This window comes from Balaenoptera borealis (assembly GCF_965194805.1).
Source record: "Balaenoptera borealis genome assembly, chromosome: 9".
Classification (NCBI taxonomy): Eukaryota; Metazoa; Chordata; class Mammalia; order Artiodactyla; family Balaenopteridae; genus Balaenoptera; species Balaenoptera borealis.
The window spans coordinates 37851863-37875980 of NC_138873.1; the positions used below are offsets into that span (position 1 = coordinate 37851863).

Below are 24118 nucleotides of genomic sequence, written 5' to 3' on the forward strand. Positions count from 1 at the left end.
TGTCTTGCCACTCCTTTCTGGCTTGCGGAGTTTCTGCTGAAAGATCATCTTTTAATCTTATGGGGATTCCATTGTATGTTATTTGTTTTTTTTCCAATGCTGCTTTTAATATTTTTTCTCTGTATTTAATTTTTGATAGTTTGATTAATATGTGTTTTGGTGTGTTTCTCCTTGGATTTATCCTGTATGGGACTCTCTGCCTTTCCTGGACCTGACTGACTATTTTCTTTCCCATATTAGGGAAGTTTTTGACTATAATCTCTTCAAATATTTTCTCAGTCCCTTTCTTTTTCTCTTCTTCTTCTGGGACCCCTATAATTTGAATGTTGGTGCTTTTAATGTTGTCCCAGAGGTCTCTGAGACTGTCCTCAATTCTTTTCATTCTTTTTTCTTTATTCTGTTCTGCAGTATTTATTTCCACTATTTTATCTTCCAGGTCACTTATCGGTTCTTCTGCCTCAGTTATTCTGCTATTGATTCCTTCTAGAGAATTTTTCATTTCATTTATTGTATTGTTCATCATTGTTTGTTTGCTCTTTAGTTCTTCTAAGTCCTTGTTAAACATTTCTTGTATCTTCTTCATTCTATTTCCAAGATTTTGCATCATCTTTACTATCATTACTCTGAATACTTTTTCAGGTAGACTGCCTATTTCCTCTTCATAAATAAGCCGCATTCTTACATAGCTTTTTTACATACCACATTTTTAAATGAAAATGTATATCTAGATCTCAGTAGCAACTATCAAATTTATTAAAACATGACAGCTTTCTAGACTTTGCTATTAAAAGCATTCATTGGGTATAATTAATTGCTCTAGGGTATGTTTAACAAGATAAGTTTCTGATAATATAATGAAACCCAAGGGTTATATACCTGCATCCCTAGTATACAAACAAATTGGGTTGTTTTAAGTGTAAAATAATCCCTTGGTTACTCTTGTATGAACTGTAAGTTAATTATTTTATTTCTAAAGATAGGTGGTGCATCATTCACTAATGGTGCCCATAAATTACGAAAGTAGAAACTGAGACCTCAAAATAGTCATATAAAGAAAAATGTTAGGATATAATTTCAGCTAAGAGTAGTTTACAATTATAACACACCCAACAGAATACAGTTTTTTGCAGATAGCAGAAGAGCGCTAATTTTTTTCCTGTGTGTAACTATTCAAAAACTATTTCATAAATTTCATTTTCCCAGGTGATGAATCTAATAGGTGAATTACCATATTATATGTGTTTTCCTTCTAACAGTGCACTTTGAAGTTAACTACAGAACAAACAGATCTCTTCTCTTTTCAAAATAACTCAATTCAGTTAATAACTGGGATTAGTTTGCATTTCTATTTGATCTGTGAGCAAGAAAATCACAATTGACCAGAATAATCCAACAACACAGTAAGACTATTTACATCAGGAATTCTCAAAACTATTAATCCAATAGTCCAGGTCACATTTAATGCTCAAAGGCAGTTGCCTACAAAGTTAGCAAACACTTTGGGTTACAAATTAATGTTATCTCTGTTTCATTTAATGTTATCTCTGTTTCATTAACAGAACATCTATTAAAATATCACCCCAGAAAGTAAGAAACTATAGGATGTTTCAGGATATTTAGTTATAACACTAATATCTAAAGCATTAATATAAATAGTGTGGAAATAGTTATTATGTAATGTATATGTTTATTTGTTCCTACCATATTATGTGCTAATTTATATGACATTCCCAATATTTTATTAATATCATTGAGATACAATTTTTAAAAAGAAATTTCTCTGGTTGGTTAGTTTTATTTTTCCTTAAATCTCACAGGGATAATCATTAAAATATATTAATAAATATTGTAATAATAATGTTGGATTTACACAGAATTTTTGATGAAAAATATATTATCTATACAATTATGGGTACAAAGAAAACTGAATATCAACCAGGTCAGTCCTGTGTACCATATTATTGTAATTAAGCCGTTTCATTCCTGAAGGTATATACTGGCTTCGTTAATGATGCTAATATCTATTTCTCTCATAAGTACATGGCAGATAGTTTAGCAGAAAAAGCAGAAAAGACACTGGAAAAGGACAACAAAAAATTCTAAACTCTAACGGGTAACTCAAGTTTGCCTTAATATTTTACCACTTTTTATCATTTCTTGCCAATATTCATTATGAAGAAATCAATTCTTTACAAAATGTTTTATGGAAACAAACACACTTCTCTCACATATATAAAGATCACAGAATTTCTTCCCTGCTTCTGTTTCCCATATTTATCCCTCAGCCTCAAACAAACTGACCCATTCATATGGTCAAATTATTTTATTTTTTGGGTGAGGTGAGGGAAAAAAGTGGTTTATATTCTGTAACCTAAGTATTATCAGCAGTTTCAGGAGTCCCATTTTTGAGCTTTCATATATCTGTACATTTTTCAATCACCATTGCTTATTTCTGGCACTCTGTTACTTGAAGAATGTGAGGCAGTTGCAGAAGCTAAAGAATTAAATGGCATAAATATACCTTTCTCAAACCCTTTGAGCAGGAAAGGGAGGAAAATCCCAGTACAGATAACAATATAACTTTGCCCTTTATGGTTTTCCTTTAGATTATTTGTTAAAAGGAAATTATTAAATTTTCATGTGCTCTGCAGAGTCTAGCCTTGGCTTATAAGATGAAAAGAAAAGGAAATATTATTAACTGCTTCACTGCCATGGGATAGTCATTACCTGCCTGTGTGCATTAGAAGAATTCTTAGTCATTTGGGTTGCAACTCTCTTGAACTCTAATGTTTTAGGATGTGTCCTCGTTATGGTTTCAATGTCCATGTCCAAGGTCATGGGATCACAAGCTTTATTTTGTGTCTGCAGTCATCACATGGAGCAGTGAGAAAAATTACACATTTGTGCAACCAGCTTGATTCAGATTTCTCCCTCTTTTTTTTAATATTAAACAAACTCTGATCTGCTAGATCATCTTACTCAGCCAATATGCCTGAATACCTGTCCTCCAATTATTAAGGTGATTATTTAAAATTGAAAATATCATTAAAAGTCATTTTAGTGAGGAATCTCTTTGAACAAAGTGGATTATACAGCAGAGATATATAAATTGGGTAAGGAATTCAAGTCCTGGGAATGTGAGCTTTAAGCAGAAAATGAAGTGTCTTTCCTAGAGCCACCTGAACAATTCCTTTTCATTGGTCACGGCATGTTCAGGAAAGGACTGCCTGCTGCTGAGAGTGTGGAGTATGATGACCGGCAAGAATACAGAAATGCCACCCACCAGGGCAGACACTGCCGAGGGCCACAATGAGGACTTGTCCAAAATCTGCTCATAAAACTACAGGTTCCAGAAGCCTTGGGTCTATTTCATATGATAACGTCACCCTCTTATTTTATCTTTCATCATTTGAAATTGAAAAAAAAGTCAAGATTATTTATACTCAATATCATAGTTAAATAATAAATAAACATACTTGAAAATGCTCAGAGTGCTTTGGGAAACTCCTGTATGCTAGATTATTAATGTGTATTACCATCACCCCATCCCCCACCCACTAAGATATATAGCCCTGCAAAGGTAGTTCCTGGCGACTTTTTAGCTCTTTTAGCCTTTGAAAGCAGGTTATCATCTCTGGGTTTTAAAAATGTCAACATCTTTGCAGGGTCTTTCTGATCTAAGGGATAGAGAGGTAAAAGAACATTTTACAATCTCTATCTTTTAAAGTTAATATGAAGAAGTACAAGTTTACAACTCTCTCAAGTGTCTCAAGCAAGATTTACTACTACTTTGAATGGATTATCTCATTTGACTTATTTGCTGTTAATTGCATTCCAAAAGAAGAAGGATGTTGGTTTTAGAGATCTACAAACTGCATTATTTCAATAGTAAGGCATTTATGTTAGAAATATAATAGCACGACACATGCAAACACACATACATACAAACACTCATACAAGGACAGCACAAAATAAAGAAACCTAAATGAAAATGTAAGTATTTTAAGTCCTTCCTAGATTATTTTAGAATAAAATGTCTATTTTATTCATTTATGTAATAAATTATATCCCTCTGGTAACAGTTTTATTCAACTAAAACCCATTAATTATTTGAATTATTACATTGCTATTTGGGTCCAATCAGGAAAGTCTTTATCAGAGTAATAAGCCAACTAAGTGATTTCAAAAATCTTCAAGATTTTATCTCTGAAAAACTTCCTACTCTGCTTCAGAAATCTCTTACAAGTCAATGTTTTAAAAGTACACAGTATGGTCATCGTAATAATCAATATTTCATTTAGTTTTGCTTAAAATAATAAAATGACATTTTTGTGACACACTGAAATGTTTCTTTGATGGTAGAAATGCAGAGAGATAGATGAGGACATCTTTCAATTTACCTTCATTCGAGGCGCATCTAAGTGACAAGAGTAGGGTGAGACTGCCTTACTTAGGAAGAGGCTTGTTAACACACAACTGATGACTCAGGCAAATCAGATGGCAAATTACCTTTGAGAGGTCCCCAGCCTCCAAATAGAAGCAGATAACAAACACATTCCACGTAACCCAGAGGACTAGCCAGACAGCATACTGTAGAAAAGCAAGAAAAATAACATAATTAATTTTGAATCGACTGAGTAAGATTTAAATAGAACTTGAACTTTTGAACACCAAATCTTAAGATTAGTGGAAAATACTAGATATTGTTTCTTTCTAAGGAACAGGATGAGATGTACATTTATCTCTAGTTTGATTTTTTTCCTCACTGTAATGGACTCTTATAGTACTACAGCTCAAACTTGCTTAGGGATAATTTTTTTGGTTTTTAGACAAAAGAAATAGTAGTCCACATTTCTGTTTTAAGAGGGAATGGTTGTGGTTTCTAGACATCTGAAAAAATGATGCCCCAGTAGATATATCAACTACAACACATTTAAAAGAGAACTCTTATCTTCCTTTAGCAAGATCAACCCAATGTTTGATAACATGTAGCCTTCCCCCAAGTTATCTAGGGTCATCTTCAAATCAGTTTTCATACCTCTGTCCCATCTAATCAGCTTCTCTTTGGCATCTTCTTTCCATTTATCCTTTCACCTTCTTATTTTATCCTCTCATGCTCTCCCACTTTAGTGACCATCTAGTTATTATCTCTAATTTTATTCTGTTGTCTATTTGGTATGTTTTCTTCATCAATGACAAAATTTTCTTACCAAGACACAGTTCTGAGCATTCAGAAACTTATTAAGTCCCTAGAAGGAAACATGCTAGAAAGACACTGAGGATACAAAGACCAATGATAAATTCTCCCTGAATTCAAGTCAAGTGAAAGAGGTAGATTAGAAAAGAGATGATTCTTATACAAAAATCATAAAAGGGTATATAGTCTGAGCTCAAGGAAAGAAGATGGGAAACGTGTATAAACTATGATGAGAAAAGGTAGTCCTGCAACGTTTAACAGAAGAGGTGAAACACCTTCCATAAGAGGTGAACCAAACTAATTTATGGATTTTACCAAACAGCAGTGTGGGGCATTGGAAAGGCCATGGTGGGAGGTTGCAGTAAACAAAGAAAGCAGCAGGTGTGAACTTAAAAAAAATGGAACAAGAGGCTACCATGTCATTTCTCTGTTAAATGAATACCAATGGCTCCCATTCTTTATATGGTGAGTTCCAAAATCTTTATTTTATAGTTCAAGGACCTCCATGATCTTGTACCATGTTATCTTTTCAGACACACGTTTCAGTTCATCTTTCAAGTCATTATGGACTATGGACACATTGGATTACTTGTTGCTCCATATACATGGAAAGCTATTTCTCACCTCTATGCCATTTTAATAATTTTATCTTTTAATAATTTTCATTTTAATAATTTTACTTTCCCTAAGTACTCCTCTTACCATCTAGCAATTTTTATTTTTCTTCAGAAGTCAATATAAATATCACCTCTTGAGTGATATCCAATTAGAAATGGTGTATGCCTGCCTTGTGCTCCAATAAGATCTTGCTTGCTCGAATTTCATTCCAAATGTCTTATATCTAATTATTTGCATATTTTCCCCAGTGCACAATGATAAGCTCCTTGAGAGAAAAGACTCTTTCAATTAATGCTTATATCTCTAAGTTGCTAACTTAGTACTCTGTACAAAACAGGTACTCAGTAAATATTTTGTAAGTCAATCAATGAATGAGGAACAATACAGAAAAAAATCTTAACTATTTTCAGAAGCAGAACTCCTTCTACCCATTCCAGATCTGGTTTTTATGAGAATTCTATGATCATTCATATAGTGTGAGGACTGAGAGTCCTAAATGATAAGTTTATATAACAATAAACACTGACTCCACTGTTTTCCGGGGGATGCATTCATCTAACTGTTGAATATGTGCACTGCTCGTTGAGAACAAAATAAGAGCAAAACTAAATGATCCAACACAAAAGAAGGGGTTTGAGAAGTGAAGGCTGCGTACTGGAAATAGGGTCAGGAAGCTAAGCAGGCTGGGGCGTGGAACTTAAGTTTTAGAGCAGAGATCTAATGAGATGTCTAAATTTGGTCCATATTATAAAGTAGAAACTTGTTTCACAAATATTTTTAAATATTAAAATCTAGACTTATTGGGTTGTTTTGCAGATTTGGATATTAGTTTTAGAAATATAATGAAGTGCTGGGTCCCACTTTAAGAGTAAGTAGGTGGAAAAAAAAAACGCTTGTAAGTTCCTGTGACTTGGTTTATATGAGTGTAAGAAAGAATGAAAGCATGATCGACTGAAGTGTTTGATCATGTTCTTCGTTCCTGGTGACACACTTTCCCTACATTATTTATAATGGAGAGATAAGTAAGCACTATTTACTAAAAAGCAAAGGAGCAGGATAAGTAAAATATTTGGTAAGAGTGGATGAAACACACTGTATAACATATATTATATATTCCTGAAAGTTTGTCATTGGTAGTTAGGTTTCCTGACGAGGCATTAAAGAATGTCAATAGAAAAGCTATAGCTTTTCTATTTTGCAACTGAAATTATATTTTCAGATCATAAAATGCTTAAAATATTATTTGTGTCTATGTGGTACAATGGCATAATCACTATTTCATTATATGTTGAATATATAGTAAGAATTTGGAATTTTCTTCCAGATAAACTTAGATATCACTCATACTAAGTTATGCATTTATGTGTATGTGTAAATGTAAATTATACTTAGTTTGGTTTAAAAAATGAAGCTGAAAAAAATATGCTTTAGTCACCAAAATTAATAATTTTAGGGAAAGACAGGTAAGACAATGGGTCACATGCAAATAAATTGCATATAGAGATTAAGAACTTGCGACCTAAAGTTTGCGTCACTTAGGAGCTCTGTGGCTACATGCAAGTCTCACTACTCTTTAGTTTCCTCAAACGTAAAATAGTCTTTTATTACGAAGATTATGTTATATCTTCCCCTCTCCTTGTTTCACTAATATGGAAGTAATCCCCACATTTTAATCTCCTTAGAATACTAAAAAAATATACTTTTTACATTAACTTTTGCAAAATATTTTTCCACCTAGTTGAACTTGCAATCTAGACTTTATTCCTTAATGAAACATGTTCTTCCCTAGAATAAGTTTCTTTTTTGATACATGAATGCCAATATTGATAGATGGATGACACTTTATAAAGCAAACCTTTTTTCATTTGGTTTCATTAAAACAATAATTTATTATTTATGGTTGACCATACTATATAATTATAAAGCATTTTCTATATCATACCTTATGAGTTGCTCTTTCATGGTATTTTTAGTAATGATTTTGTTCTTTTTTATCCCATTTCTCCTAGAGTAATCCAAAAGGATATGTCCAGAAGGACCATAATAAATGTTCCTTCTATATCTTTGCATTTATTTGCATTATTTTCATTTTATTGCATATTTAATTACAAACCAGTTAGCCTACAATGCACTCTACTTCGTTAAAGATTTACAAAAGAGAATTATCACCTTTAGTGGTGTGGCACCTTTAATAAACACATATGCAAATATATATAAATGGTTTAAATTATATTAGTGACTTTCTCTTTAAAACTATCACAGTTTAGAGAACTACTATTCAATAATATCATAATTATTAGAACAGGGGTCCCCAACCCCTGGGCCACGGACCGGGGACGCCCAGCAGGAGGTGAGCGGTGGGCAAGTGAGTGAAACTTCACCTGCTGCTCCCCATTGCTCGCATTACCACCTGAAGCATCTCTCCCACCCCCCCGACCCCCGGTCCATGGAAAAATTGTCTTCCACGAAACCAGTCCCTGGTGTCAAAAAGGTTGGGGGCCGATGTTTAGAAGACGAAAGAGCCTAGTACAATTCAAGTACCAGCCACATTTCATAAGTGCTTAATTAGAAAAAGAGTTGGGGCAGTGAATCAGTTCATATTTATTAAGCACCAGCTGGATGCAAGTGACTATAACAGAGGCTGTAGAGAAACATTACAAGATATAACTGAGTTGCTTACTCCCCTAAAATGATTTATGTTTACTATTGATATGCAATTGGTGTAATCTATAGGAACGTTTTCAGGTATCATTATTTTTTACTAGAAAGCAACACTCATATCAGTTTACCAATATCACTGATATTTTGCTGCTAGTATGAAAGTAATAATGTAATCGGTTCTAATGAGCTATGATAGAAGCATTCCTAAGAAGCATTGTATTAGCAAATCTGTCTTAAAAACAACTCCTTTAAGCAATATTTTAGAATTATTAACAATCAAGTGTTTTAATACTGACAGTGAGAATATTTTAATAGATATACATGTATACCCATAAAACAAATATCCCTGGTCAAAATGATTGGACTATAGTCACCTTTTGCTCAAAGCTAATTATATTTTAGCTTTATTTTCTCATTTTCAACAGCAGCATCATTTAATCTGCTTAGGCATTCTTATCACTTTCTCATCCATTGTTATAATAAAAAAGAACAAAAGTGGCCCAAATAAAGCAGCTTATTTTCTAATTCTTGATCATCTTATGACCAGTGACAGTCTGCTTTATGATGTAAATCCTGTCTCCTAATTCATAAATCCTGTTACATCTACTTCATGCTATATAAACTTTCACTTAAAAGAAATAGCTAAATAAAATACACTACTATTACAATTTTAGTTTGATAATTAGCCAGAATCTGATAAAAATCCAATTCTAATCACAGATCACACTGCAGATCATTTAGAAAGGCAGGTTTCTACCTTCCTATTTTACCAGTGCTGCTATTATATGCTCAAGTTTCCTTGTGATTTTATGTTTATGCACACATTTTTAATGACAACCATTTTATAATAAGATTATATTTTCCCTCAATTACAGAAATTTCTTATTGCAGAAAATCTTTAAAATTTTGAACATCATAGACAGGAAATTGAGAAAATACCATACTTAGATATAATCACTGGTATCATTTTATTGTATATGTTTCCATATATACTTTTTTTCTATGAATATGTTTCAGTCATATATGTTTAAATAGGAATCTTGCTCTATATTCTGTTACCTGATTTTTTTGCACTTGATTAAAATGTCTCATTGAATATTCTGTAACATATGTTACACTGCAAAGATGCAGTGAGTTACTCAACTAATTCTCTACTATTTGATTTTGTGCTTTTCCTATTGTTCTATTTTGATCAATTACTATAAATTTGGATTTTGCTTAAAAATTTTTAGTTTAGTTTGACATATTAAATCATACCTGAAAATATTTTGCTTAAATGGACTATTTCTAAGACAGACTATAAATGTTAGAATATCCAACGGGCATTATTTTAATGAACATATAAACATGGCTATTAAATTTTATGCAACTCCAAATAAAAACTGAATCCCCAAAGGCATTCTATTCTTCTTGAAGCAAAAAGTGGAAAATAATTCCCTTAGATTAAAAAAAAAATGATACTCATTCAGCATGAAGACAACTGCATAGAACTAATTTCTTTCCTTTTAACTCATGCAACATATTTCAGACAGATATTTACGGCCCACAGCCCTAAGGCTAGAAGGATTCCATTGAAAGAACTTTTGATACTAAATAATAATAAATCAAGTTATATAGGAACATCCTAATTGACATATGCAAATAAGAGATTTGAAAGGATAATAAAACATAAGAACTAGTGAGAAAATACCAATCTACACTTTTAAAAGCTGAAATCTGTACAGATTAAGAATCAGATAGTAGGGAGTTCCCTGGCGGTCCAGTGGTTAAGACTTCCCCTTTCAATGCAGGGGATGTAGGTTCAATCCCTGGGTGGGGTGCTAAGACCCCACATGTCTCAGGGCCAAATACCAAAACATAAAACAGAAGCAAAACTGTAACAAATTCAATAAGGACTTTAAAAATGGTCCACATCAAAAAAAAAAAAAAAATCTTAAAAAAAACCCAATCAGATAGTAATTTATTCATGTATATTTGTTTGTATAGCAAGGTTTTAAGATGTAGATGTGCAATACATAGATCTGAAAGTGATACGTGAGAGAAAAAAAATCTTCAATCTATTAAAAAGGCAACTTGTGTTTACTGCCACATTCATCACACCTTGTGTCTAGAAGTGACATCAAAAAAGAGTATTCATTTTTTCTAGTTAGCAAACAATTTAAATGTGATATTTATTGATATTCCTGGTTTTTGAAATCATGGTTAAAAATTCTAATAAGAATGGTTCTTCCTGTGTTGAAGTTTCTTGGACTAGCCCAGTAACACTAAAGAAAATGAAATTGCCTCTGGTTCTGGTTATGTAGGAATTTGAAGATCACAGTCAAGATGACATTAGAATTCATTTTTAAAAAAAATAAAACTATTACCATGTGAATTCAAAAATTTTTGTATATCTAATACTGTTTTGTTTTGTTTTTTTACTCCATTACTTTTATGTCCCAAACTTCCCATAGACCTGAAATTTGTGAATATTACTTGTTACTTTATATAGCTTAATTAATTAATTAATTAATTAATTTTAAAAAGTCTTTGCAGATGTGATTGATAAAGATTTTCAGATGGGGAGATGATCCCGGATTCTCTGGGTGTACTCTTGTAAGTGGGAGGCAGATGGATATTTTACACACATAAATAGACAATATGAACAGAGCAGACAGATTTAAAGGTTATATTAATGTGGTCACAAGCCAAGGAATCCTGTAGCTACCAGACTCTGAAAGAGGCAAGAATCAGATTTCTCCCAGAGCCTCTGGAGGTAGTATAAGCCTTGAGTTGGGCTCAGTGATACTGATTTCAGATTTCTGAACTCCAGAACTGTGAGAGAGTGAATTTCTGTTGTTTTAAGTCACGAAGTTTGTGAAAATTTGTTACAGCAGCCTTCGGAAACTAATACAACCACCCAAATCTTCTCTTCTGTTTTCCATTGACCTGTCTTTGAAATTTAACCCTGAAGAGTATAATACCTAAGTACTTGTGGAGCAATGTAATTATCTTCAAAATTAAGATCCACTTTTTGGGGGCAATTATATCACTGCTTCAGAAACAGTCCATTGCTAACCTCTGAATGGCATGCAAACATAAATACCTTGTTTTACTTATATGCCTTATGTAAGTGCTGTGAAAGTCTTTGCTGGAAAATAAAAATATTCCTGTTTTATGAATTCCTGTTCTTAGGGTATTTCCAGCATTCTAACAATATAAGGCTGTTTTACTGTTTTCAGAAGTTATTGTATAAAGTTCTAGGATGCAGAAATCAATACATTTAGAGTCCTGAATATTTCCAGACTTGTAAAAAAAATTGTCAAAATGAGTTGAATACGTAGGAAAAGATACAATTCAAGAAACTCTTTATTCGGAAGCAAGGAAGAGGAAAATCAGGTGATAGTTATTATCAATATAATGGACTAATAATATTTAGTTGGGAAAATGAATTATATGATATCATTAAAATATTAAAAATTATAATAAATAGCAGTCCTAAATTTATCAGCCATTGCGATTACCTTGAAAATTTAGAAAGGTCTTAAACTACTAATTGTTTATTAAATGTCAATCCAAATATTCTTCAGTATCACTTTTTAGCAGTTTAGCAATTTTTAGCATTAAACACTGAGTGAATACTGCCTGCCATATCTGACCCCACAGATTGAGTGGAAAGCATTATCTTCAGCTATATTCATATATTTTATGACTATTATGACCACTTTGAATACATGTGTGGTTCTAGTTGATTAATGTATCCTAGGATACATAAAAATGTTGAGTCCCCTCTCCGTATAACAAATAAATAATTTAAAAAGATGCATTATCCATATATTGATTTATAACCTTTCAACTGTGCTTTATGAAAGTACTCATGGCACACATAGACAAAGGTACTATTTGTAAGGCTCAATAATATAAACAAAGGAGTTGGCTTGCAACTGAACGTGACTGACTCAGGGGCTCTGGCCACCCCAGATTCCTGAAGAGCTCAACATGCCAGCACACCTGCAAACTATTAGCTGTGACACTGTTGGGAAGTTCTGCTCAGAAAAGTCATACATAGTACACAATTTCTTTTCAAAAAGATAGTCTTGCTAATGCATCAAAAATAAAGTCTGCCTGCTCAATCTGCTCAGTAGGGTAGCTAGTTCCCCAAATGTCTTTATATTCTTTACAGTCATCTAGAGTGTACTTCTGAATATCACACAGATGATCCAATTAATTGTGTAGCAGGTGTAGCAAATAGAGACAAATCAATGAGGCAATGTTCAACTCAGTAGCCACCTGTAAACATAAATATATATTTAGAATAACTAGGTGCTTGGCTACTTTTTAGACTGCAATATCCATGTGGAGAATGTAGTTCCAAATTTATAGATGCTAATACATATGTACATGTTAGTAATGAAAAACTACATAATATTTTTCTCATCTTAGAAGCACTTTGTTTTTTCAATTTGCCAAACAGCTTTTCATTTACTATCTCAAAAGCAAGACTGAAATTACTAGCTTCAGGATCACTTTGGTAAGATGGATAAAATGAAAACAAAACAAAACAAAAAAGAGATTTAGTTAGGAATGCTTTTGGTTGTAAGGAATAAATATTGAACTACAGGTGGTTTAAATACTCGGGTTTTTAAAATCTTTTTTCATACATGAAGTCTGGAAGTGAGGTGCTGTTGGCTCAATGTTGCCATGGCTCTAGATTTATACCTTTGGGGTTTCCTTTCAAATCCTCACATAGTTAACACACCCTGCAAGCAGAAACGTGCTGGGAAGGAAAGATCCCTTCTTTCTGCAACACTGTTCTTTCAGGAAAGAAAAAACTTCCCAAATGCACTCAGCAGACTTACATCTCATTAAGTGAAACTGTGTCACATGCCTACTTTCCCGAACCCAATCACTAACAAAGAGGACTGGGATTATCATGGTTGTTTTATACCAATTGTAATTCATCCCCTGGACCTGAGAGAGGATCAGATCCCACTGAGAGCTCTGCTGACCATCCAAATATCTGAACAATAACAATATCTGTCAGCAGAGAATGGGGGTTGGCAGGCAGAGTTGTCTGCCACTATAACCTATGCACATCCTAAATTTTTGTTTCCTTTAATATGCAAAAGTGAATAACTGCTATTTAACATTTCTTATGTGTGTCTTGTTTTCTAGAGAAATATTCAACTCTTTGCTTCAGTAAGACTATACATATTCAACTAAACAGAGAAGTAATTTAGTATTACACCCAAAGTAAGTATAAAAGATTCCAGACCATCCATGGAGGAAGCACACAAATCAGATGTAGTGTTTTGCAAACAATCTGCAAGATTCAACTTAAGGAACATACAAAGAGGAAAAATATACAGAGTGTTAGTGGTCTCATTGGAAATGTAAAACATCTATGTCTTGAGAAGGAAGAAAAGTATTTTGGAAAATATTAAGAATATTCAAATAAGGAAAACAGGGCCCTCTAAAGAGTTAAAAGTAGAAAGTTAACAATGGAATTTTCAAAATTTATATAAATATGCTTCACTAAGATGCGGTAGATGTGTGGTGGTTGAGAATTTTGATTGAGTAAGCATAATCTACCACTTTTTTCCTTTTGAAATTAGAAAATATCTTGTCTCTTTCAACCAGAAAGGTTTTAATCTCTTCTTCGCTTTTCTATCCCCTTAGCTTTCATCTCAACTTCAAAGCAAGACTATAGTGAGGTAAACAACCTTCTAAAATATGTAAATTATCCTAATTGGGATATGGTAAATCTATTAATATAACCTTTAAAAATGTCTACTTGCTGTGCTTGGTTTAAAAACATCTAAGTACAGATACAGGTCTCTCTCTCTATATATATATATATGTATGTGTATATATGTCTATATATGTATGCATATATATATATTTGGTCTTACTTTAGGCTGAAACATTTCTATTGGGTGCTTTGTATGACATTAGACTGTAAGTATGGGGTGAGTATAAAGTTCTCCCAAACATTTAAAATTACTTAAATACAACTTCCTAACTTGCTTTTGGATAAAACAATTTGCAACAAGATTTTTACTGAGCGAATATTTTTTCTGCCTAAATAAGTGACAGGATACACGTTTACCAATATTTCATGTGATATGTCTTCTGAATACCTGCCTTCTTGATTGGATACTGTCAATAGTAAAAGCTTAGTCATACCATATTTGGTGAATACTGCTTGCTATACTGGTATGTTGGGCTCAAGAAGCTAAGAAGCCCACATAAATAAAGCCTCTTAAAGAGATAACTATATATTCAAATCTAAATGTTAGAGTGGAAAACTTAAAATCACTAGATTTTTAATTAATTAAATATCTGTATTGAAATGCATACTGCATAAGACAGAAGCATTGAATATAGAAAGCTTACCCTCAGAAGAGCTAAAAATGAATCATCATGAAATATTAGAACTATGTTTTTTATTAGTTGGTTTAAAAGGGAAAGTCTCTTACAAGAACTTGGTCCAATGCAGAGCATAATTCAGTTTTAAGTTACGCATCTTTTCGCTGTGAAAAAGATACTCTGAAAATAATAGTAATAGTATCCAATAAAAATGTCTTTTTGGCCTTGTTTATGGTTTCCTTTGCTGTGCAAAAGCTTTTAAGTTTCATTAGGTCCCTAGAAGCAAGACAGTAATAAAGACAGACCTACTAGAGAATGGACTTGAGGATATGGGGAGGAGGAGAGGTGAGATGTGACAGGGTGAGAGAGTGGCATGGACGTATATACACTACCAAACGTAAAATAGATAGCTAGTGGGAAGCAGTCGCATAGCACAGGGAGATCAGCTCAGTGCTTTGTGACCACCTAGAGGGGTGGGATAGGGAGGGTGGGAGGGAGGGAGATGCAAGAGGGAAGAGATATGGGAACATATGTAAATGTATAACTGATTCACTTTGTTATAAAGCAGAAACTAACACACCAAAAAAAAAAAAAAATTGCCCACCCCCCCCCCAAAAAAAAATGTCTTTTTGATTTCATTTCTAGCTTTTAAAAACACAAAGGTAAAGATATAGGTTTACCTGATTAATTAAGCTTTTGGTTTCATGTGCAAACTTTGATTCATAAATGGAATACAAATCAACAAAGTGTGTTTTTGAAAAATCGATTTAGCGATTTTCTTAAATTCACTTATTTTTTTATTTCTTAATTGTGGTAGGCAGAAAGATGGCCCCTCAAATATATCTGACCCTAATCCCCAGAACCTGTGAATATGATGAATTATTACTCCTGTGACTGTGTTATGCCATAGGCAGCGTTGACCTAAAATAAAGGAAATTATCCAGGTGAGCCTAATCTAATCACATGAGTCTTGTAAAGCAGATAGCTTTTTCTGGCTGGTGGCAGAAGGGGAAGTCAGAGAGATATAAAGCACGTGAAGCTGCAAACAACCCCCAGCAAGTAGTCAGCGAGGAAATGAGGACCTCATTCCTACAATCAAATGGAATTGAATTCTGCCAAAAACCTGAATGAGCTGGATGAAGACTGTACCCCAGGGGCTCCAGACCTGAGCCCAGGACAGTCACTATCTTGATTTCTGTCTCCTTAGATCCAAAGCACAATACTCAGCCAAGCCCACCTGGACTTCTGACCTACAGAACTGTGAGAGAATAAATGAATGGGTGTTACTTTAAGCCTCTAAGTTTGTGGTAATTTGTTATGCAGCAATAGGAAACTAATACATTAATATTGAGGTTTTCATTTTTTTAAAAAATACTTTTAACTGTCAACTTATTTCCCACAAGGGCCAAGTGCTATAAATACAGTGTATATTACGTAGACTGGATCTAACAGACTCTTTCAGACTGACTTTTAGTATAGGTATTTCCTTTTGAATTTTAAGACATTTTGATATACTACATCAATTTGCCTATATTTTTTTCTAGAAATAAAATTGTTATCATTATTTATTAAATTAGTTATTTCATAGAAAGGTATATCTAGAAGTTAGGAGACCTGGGTTCAAGCCCTATCTCCATAATGAATCTACCTCTATAATTTGGACAATATTGGTATTTCTATCTAAGTTTGAAACTAACATTCCTAGATGAATGCAAGGTGATTTACTATTATTTTTTTGGAGAAGTAGACCCTTTCTCACATTACAAGTGTTAGCTGCAGTGCCCATGGGCTAGCCCAACAATGGTGATAGCAATAAACAGAATGTTTCACTCCTTATGTCAGCCACTTAAGACAGTCAATCATTTTTATTGGATACAATGATTGCAGAGTGATATCAACCAAAAGTATTAGCACTGGCAATCACTTTTTGTATCATTATACAAGAACTCTTTTATAAAGGATGTATTCACCATTTCTTAAGGAATGTATCTTAAGAAAAAACTGTCAGCCTTCTTAATGGCCATCAAGTAGATACATTCTTTGCAAGACTGACATTATGTGATCAAATGTGTTGCTGCTGGTAGATAGGGCCTTGGAGAGTATGTAAAAATAATGTCCCCAGATGTGTATATCTTAATGTGCATTTAGTACTAAAATGACCTTTGAATGAGGGCTTAATAGATATTAACTTTCTAGAGAGATGAAAATAAGGTCAAATAATGATGATCTGCAAGTCCCAATAATGGATAGTTATGTTTCATTATACATATGAGTTTCTTCTAATCTTTTGCTTGCTTTTTTAGTCACCTAAAGGCTAAAATGACTAATTCTCAGCTTAAACATGGTATTCAAGTATAAAAGCTTTAAAAACTATCTTCCTCTTAAAAATATTTTCTCCTACTCAAGGGTAAAATTGAGTTTAGTCCAAATCAGCCTAAGAAATCAAGTTTTATATTTGGCTCTAAAACAGTTATCATATCTTCATCAAATTTATGACTATTTAGCCCAGGTGTTAAGAATAGGCTATGGTCTTAGATTGGATGCCTACATAGACTCCTTAGAGTTTTTCCAGCTCGTTGTCTATAGAACAGAAATCTTTTAAAAAAAATTTCTGCTCTTTATTTTTTATTTTTTAAATTGAATTATAGTTGATTTACAATGTGTTAATTTTTGCTGTACAGAAAAGTAATTCAGTTATATATATATATATATATATATATATATATATTCTATTTTTGAATATTCTTTTCCATTATAGTTTATTGTAGGGTACTGAATATAGTTCCCTGTGCTATACAGTAGGAGGACCTTGTTGTTTATCCATTCTATATATAATAGCTTTTATCTGCTAACTCCAACCTCCCGCTCCATCCCTTCCCCAATCCCCTCCCCCTTGGCAACCATAAGTCTGTTCTCTATATCTGTGAGTCTGTTTCTGTTTCGTAGATGGGGTCATTTGTGTCATATTTTAGACTCCACATGTAAGTGATACACAGAACATAAATCTTAGCAGAGACACATGCCTTGCAAATGTAAGGTTACAAGGTGTTATAAGGTAAGTGAATGTGAGGAATGGTGAAAATTCATCCAAACTGTTTGTAAAATCATGTGCCCTATTTATTGTTGATTCCTTAATAGTTTCATATTCATGTGGAAATGATATTTTTTCTAATAGATCATACATAAAAATTGAAAATCTTTTATCAATTTATTTCAGTACAAACTTATTTCTGTGTAAAATTTCAAGATTACAAACATGTATTTGAAAGAAGTACTATTCAAATAAAGCATTTTGGAACTCAGATTGTAGTGGATCTGTCTGGTGGGTGGGCACTGCCTAGGTGCCCCTTTAGGACTGAAGCACTAATCATTATCCAGCTGCCAGAAGTGTTGCCTGTTGATAGCTCACAGCCAAGTTCCTTATCAGGAATTACCCTTGGTCAAAGTGAGCTGTCTTGCTTATGATTTATGCTCACCTCCAGGAGCAACCCTCATCTCATGCCTGGTTAATACTAAAGTTCAAAACTCCCAGACCCTTGTCTTAATTCTGTACATTTATGAAGACCAGCACAGTTTCAGAGCTCTACATGGGATCAGCTGAGGCTTCTGTTGGCTGTACTGAAGTTAAACTTCATCTGACCAGTCTTGCTTCCCTCACTCTATTACAGGTGTTGTCCCTGGGAACACTCCCCTTTAAATGACGTGCATGTGAATTTCCACCTCCGAATCTACTACAGAAAAACTTGACTAACAATGATTGAAAATAGGAGTGGTCCTGGAAAGCAGATATTAAAGGGGAATTTTGGACCTAGATCACTTCCTGATGCCTGGCAATGAGGACCTCATGATAGGAATAGATGGTGTAATGAAACTCTTGGCATACAGTAGCACTAAAACTATTAACTTTTGTACTGGTGGTGAACTGGGATGACTTATTTAGCTATAGATGAATAACTAACCTGCCAGCAACAGAGCAAGGCTGAGTCCCCAGCATGGCACAACTCCTTGAGAAGACCAACAGCCAGTCTATAATAGATGATTACATTGAATCCCTTCTATCCTAAAAGTGGGAGTGATTCATCTGGGCAGAAGTTGAAATTCTAAGTATAGACTGTCTTTCCTGCTTCTAAGTTTTGGAAGAACCACTAACTGAAGTCTTAAAGGATGTTTGACTCACCAACACAGGGTCCCCCAAAGCACTGCATTGATACAAAGGACACACTTTATAGTTAGGAAAGGATGGAAGTTAACAAATGCCTATGGGATCTATTGGTGTCATAGCACCCAGAAATTGTCAGTCTGACAGACTCATCTGACTTTTGAATTTGCAAATGGGGTGCTAACTTGGAGATGATACTGTACAAGGCTAGGTGTCTTCCTACAGGATGCAGTAAATGCCCTACGTGAATGACTATGATATGGTGTTGGGTCTTGAATAGGTAGAATACACGGATCTGGGAGCGGAGGAGCGAAAGCAGGAGTAGCTCTGCTCAGTCACTCACTGTGATGTATTTGGAGAATTTGTCCTTCCTGTCCCCACAAATTAGCCTTTGTGGATCTAGATGTCCTGGGTTCCAGAGGGAAATACTTCCACTAGAGGATAAAGCAAAATTTCCACTAAACGTAAGCTATGGCTGCCACTCAGTCACTTTTGATTCTTTGATCTAAGAGACCAGCAGTGATGAAAAGAATCACCCTCTTGATAGGGGCAATATATTATGGTTATCAGTGGGGCCAGATAAGAATATATTTGGTACCCTGGTGAAACAGTGGGGCATCTCTTGCTAATCCCTTACTCAGTTTTAATGGCAATGCATCAGAGAAGTAACCATGGCTTGACAAGCATAGTGAACAGTAACTTATATTCCTCACGGTTGAGGGTCTGGATTAACCCAGTAGATAAGCTGCCTAGACAGGTAGATGAAGGTCCAGAGAATATAGATAAAATGGATAGTGCAGCATACTCCAAGAGCAACTGCAGAGGTGGAGCTGCAGTTTGTCCCATTGATCTTGTAAGTTCACTTTGGAAAAGAAATCAACTAGTAGAGGGGGTGTTTCCAAATTGGATGACAGTACTACCTGAAGCAGGTGGATCTGTATAGTGCAAGGTATGGATTGAAGAGAATCCATGGTGCACCATCTAGATCTACCTTTTAGCATTAAGTGCTTACTCTTCCAGCATGACTAATTAATGTCTCACAGCTAAGTCCCTCTCAAGGAATTGCCCCCTGGTCAAAGGGAGCTGCATAACTCAAGGTCATGTCCCACTCCTACAGGCAGCATACAGCCAATGACAGGTCCATGGGGGAATACAAAGGCCTTCCCATCATTCTCCCAAATGTGGACATATATGAAAGATCATCATGGCTTTAGAGTGCCCCATAACATAAAAGGATTGCAACTGCATTGCAGTCCCAATTTTTCATCTACCCAATCCTGTCTTTGTTCTTAAGAGCACACTCCAATAAACTTGCTGAATATAAATCTCTGTCTCTGAGTTGGTATCACGGAGAGCCTGACCTATATGTTGAAGTTACTACAAGTTATAGAAAAGAAAATGTCCCCTGAATTTCTTCAGCAAAAAATGAGATTTCATAAATCACTTTGATGAAAATACCATAAGTGTAAATGAAATACTAAAAACACTGTAAGAAATAAGCAAGAATAGGGCTCAATTCCATGTGAAAATTTATAAGCCAGGATCAATATCTGAAACACTCTATTATTTTACAAATATATTACAGATTTTTTAGAAAATCACACAGGTTGTGACTATTTTCAAGGGTTTACCATCCAAATGTCCAATAATATATCAATAATGTCTGTACCATAATTTCAACAAAGCTGTCCCCAGTGTGTAATACACACAGACTGTTCCTAAATAATATACCCAGCCATTTGCTTCTGGCTTCTTCAGCTGAGTCTTCCTTTCCACTTAGATTTTTTTCCCTTTCCTGTCCTTTCACCTCCCATGCACACCTATAAAATCATATGCTTACCCCATATTGTAAGGAAAGTGACAATATCCTGTACTTTACAAATTTGTTATTATTTTAAATATTTTAATGTGAAAATATTTTATTTTTGAAGACAATGACATGGAAAACCATAATTCATTAAATAAATCACTATATATCTATTTTTAATTCCAAACATATTCTCTCTGTCAGTGCAGAGTAGCCCAAAATAATATGGTTATTTGTGAAGGCATCCACATACATATTCTAATTATTATTTCCTAAGCCCTTTCATTTTTTTTTCTGGCACTTTATACATTTATGAGTATAATATGGAATGATTGTATTGACATTTACAGATAATAATAGAATCATTTATTACCAGTTCAATATGTACTAAATACTGCTAAAATAAGTTTACATCATTGCCTCTTTCAATCCTCAGATAATTCTATCAAGTAGGTATTATTATTCCCATGATAAAATTGAACGAATAGACACAAGACTACTCACCTCTCCTATTCAACATTATACTATATAACTTAGGCAGCACAGGAGAATGTAAGAAATCAATACAAAGTTAGGAAGGAAAAAATTAAACTTTCATTATTCATAGATGATATGATTATTTACAAGAGAATTGGCAGAAAAATTATTAGAGCTAATTAAGAGTTGAACAATGAAGGATGATCAATACAAAAAAATCTACTGTGTTCCTATAAACAATGAAATATAGCAAGAAAATATCATTTTAAAAGTTATTGGTTCTGGACTTCCGGCTTCTGGACACTTGAGATGTAAATTATGTAATTTTTTTTTTTTATTCTTTCAAACTTTTCTTTAGAAACCAAACATATCAACAAGGGCAGGGAAAGAAAATACATAGTATCTTCAATAACACTTGTTGACAAAGAATCACCATATATAAACCCCAAAATACGGGTGGATGTGGCCAAACCATTAAAAGATCTGAGTAATAGAAGTTACAGGAAATGAAAAGGAATGTCTGATGAGTCCCATGAGCCACAGAACCTCTAGATCATAAATAAAACTTACCTCTAGAAGTTAAGGCCCTCACACTGAACAGAATCCTGGCTTCAGATTCTTCGAAGGGTTGGCCAAAATTGGGGAGTCACGTGTGGGTGCAAAAACTGAGTGGCTAAGGTCATTAAGTGGGGGGAGGGGAGATGGGGAACAGTTGTGGTCATATATGTCCTCCAGGTAGAATTACTTGATTCAGCAGATAAAATATTGTATGGAACATATTTACACTAAAAATAAAATGTTGTGTACTGGAAAATCAAATTATACCAGGCATCTATATTTTATCTGGCAACTCTACCTCCAGGGTTTCAGAAATATCTAGAAGTATAGAACCTCACCCTGAATTAATACTACTGGAGGTCAAAGAAAAATGAGCAGAGCAAGAACACTGGAGATAAAGAAGAGATAAATACTAGAGGGAATGAATAGGTCAAGAGATAGGAGATCCCCCCAAATCTTGTAACTGCAAAATATGTCATCTACAGATTGAACACCATCTGGAAACACAAGGTTTTCTGGAAAAGATAACTTCCCTGAATTAGACTTAGGTCAGAGATGGAGACATGGATACACAAAAAAACCCATAATTTGAGAAGAGGTACCCCTAGAGTGGTGAAGCAGTGAAAGCTATTTTGATCCATCTCTGCATTCTCCACAGCAACCTCTTCATAAAAGTCATAGAAATTCTATTTTATTCAAACTAGGGAAAAAATAAAATAAAATCACCACCAAAAAGTGTAGCCACAAAAGATGAAAACTAAATCCTAATATCCCAAAATGAGCTAAAAAAAATTAAGAAAACAGAAGACTGAAATAACAACAACAAAAAGAAATAGAAAAGTTCAGAAACTGAATGGTTATACAATAAGAAGTGGCAAAAAAAAACAAAAAGAAAAAAAACCTGACAGTTCTCAAGCAAGAGTAAGAAAAAAAATCTTCAGAAAGGATGATGGAATTAAAAGGTATATAGTCAAAGAAAAATACACTGTAAGGTAAATAAATGAAGTATAGGAAGGTGTAAAGGATAAAATAGAAGAAAAAAAAGGAAAGTAAAAAGATTAAGAAAATTATACACACACATGCGCGCGCACGCACACACACACACACAGAAAACAGGAGTCACCAAAGAATGAAATCAAAGAAAAGAACAGAAAAATATTTAAACCCTTAACTCAGTAAAATTTTCTTGAAATAAAAGAGCACTCATTTCACATATTAAAAACCAAAATTAACTTAAAACATAAAGGAGACATATGCCAGTAAAAGTATCACTTTTTAAAAACTGAGGTATAATTTATATATGATAAAATGCATAAATTTTAAGTGTGCAGTTGTATTAGTTTTGACAATTGTATAAAGCCATGTAAGCAGCACTCCAATTAAGATATGCATTTATAGAACCCAAATAATCACCCCCAACGTAAGATTCTACTGTTTTGATTTTATTAACATAGCTTCATTTTCCCTTTTGTAGAACTTCATGTAAATGGAAACATAAGGTATACAATGTCTGCCTTCTTTGATTGCACAGAGCGTTTCTGAGATGAATCAATGTTATTGCTTTTGTCAGCAGCTTATTCTCTTTTATTGCATTACACTTTATGAATACATCCAATGTGTTTACCCATTAATCTATTGATGGATATTTGTCTTTTTTCCTGCTTCTCAGCTATTAAGAATAAAGCTGTTATCAATATTCATGTACAAGACTTTCTGTAGACATAAATTTTCTATTTCTTTTGGATGAATACTTAGAGGAGTGGGATTGCTGGGTCATAGAGTATGTCATTTAAAAACAATTGCCAAACTGTTTTCTACAATGTTTGAACCATTTTATATTCCCACCAGCAATGCATGAGAATTCTACTTGCTCCAAAGTCTCTCTGGCAATTGGTATTGCCAATCTTTTTATTTTAGTTATTCTAGTTTGTGAAGAAGAATCTTAGAGAGTTTTAATTTGCATTTCCCTAAAGTTGAATGTATTTTTATGTGCTTATTGGTCAGATATTATCAATGAAACAAAAACCTAATTCTTGAAAAAAATCAACAATAAAATTAATATCAAGACTGACAAAGAAAAAAAGAAGACAAGATACAATATCAGAAATGAACAGAATGTCCAATATTCAGACACCTGCTGACATCAAAAGGATAATAAGATACTGCTACAAAAAACTTTAGACAAATACATTTGACAAATTAAATGGAGTGGACCAATTCCTTGACAGGCACACATTATCAGCTTAACAAATATGAAATAATTTGAATAGCTCTATCACTATTAAAGAAATTT

At 33.7% G+C, this 24118-nt stretch overlaps 1 protein-coding gene across 11 annotated transcripts in view; it reads right to left on the reverse strand.

Annotated features, from left to right (window-relative positions):
- The window catches only part of NKAIN2 (sodium/potassium transporting ATPase interacting 2), a gene marked incomplete at its 3' end in the record, with an annotated part of 1018208 nt that overhangs the window by 449175 nt on the left and 544915 nt on the right, over positions 1 to 24118 (reverse strand). For all 11 annotated transcript variants that reach the window (XM_082406283.1, XM_082406281.1, XM_082406282.1 and 8 more), the window contains one exon: positions 4510 to 4590. In XM_082406283.1, the coding sequence (XP_082262409.1) occupies positions 4510 to 4590 (81 nt within the window). The remainder of the gene's footprint in view (positions 1 to 4509; positions 4591 to 24118) is intronic.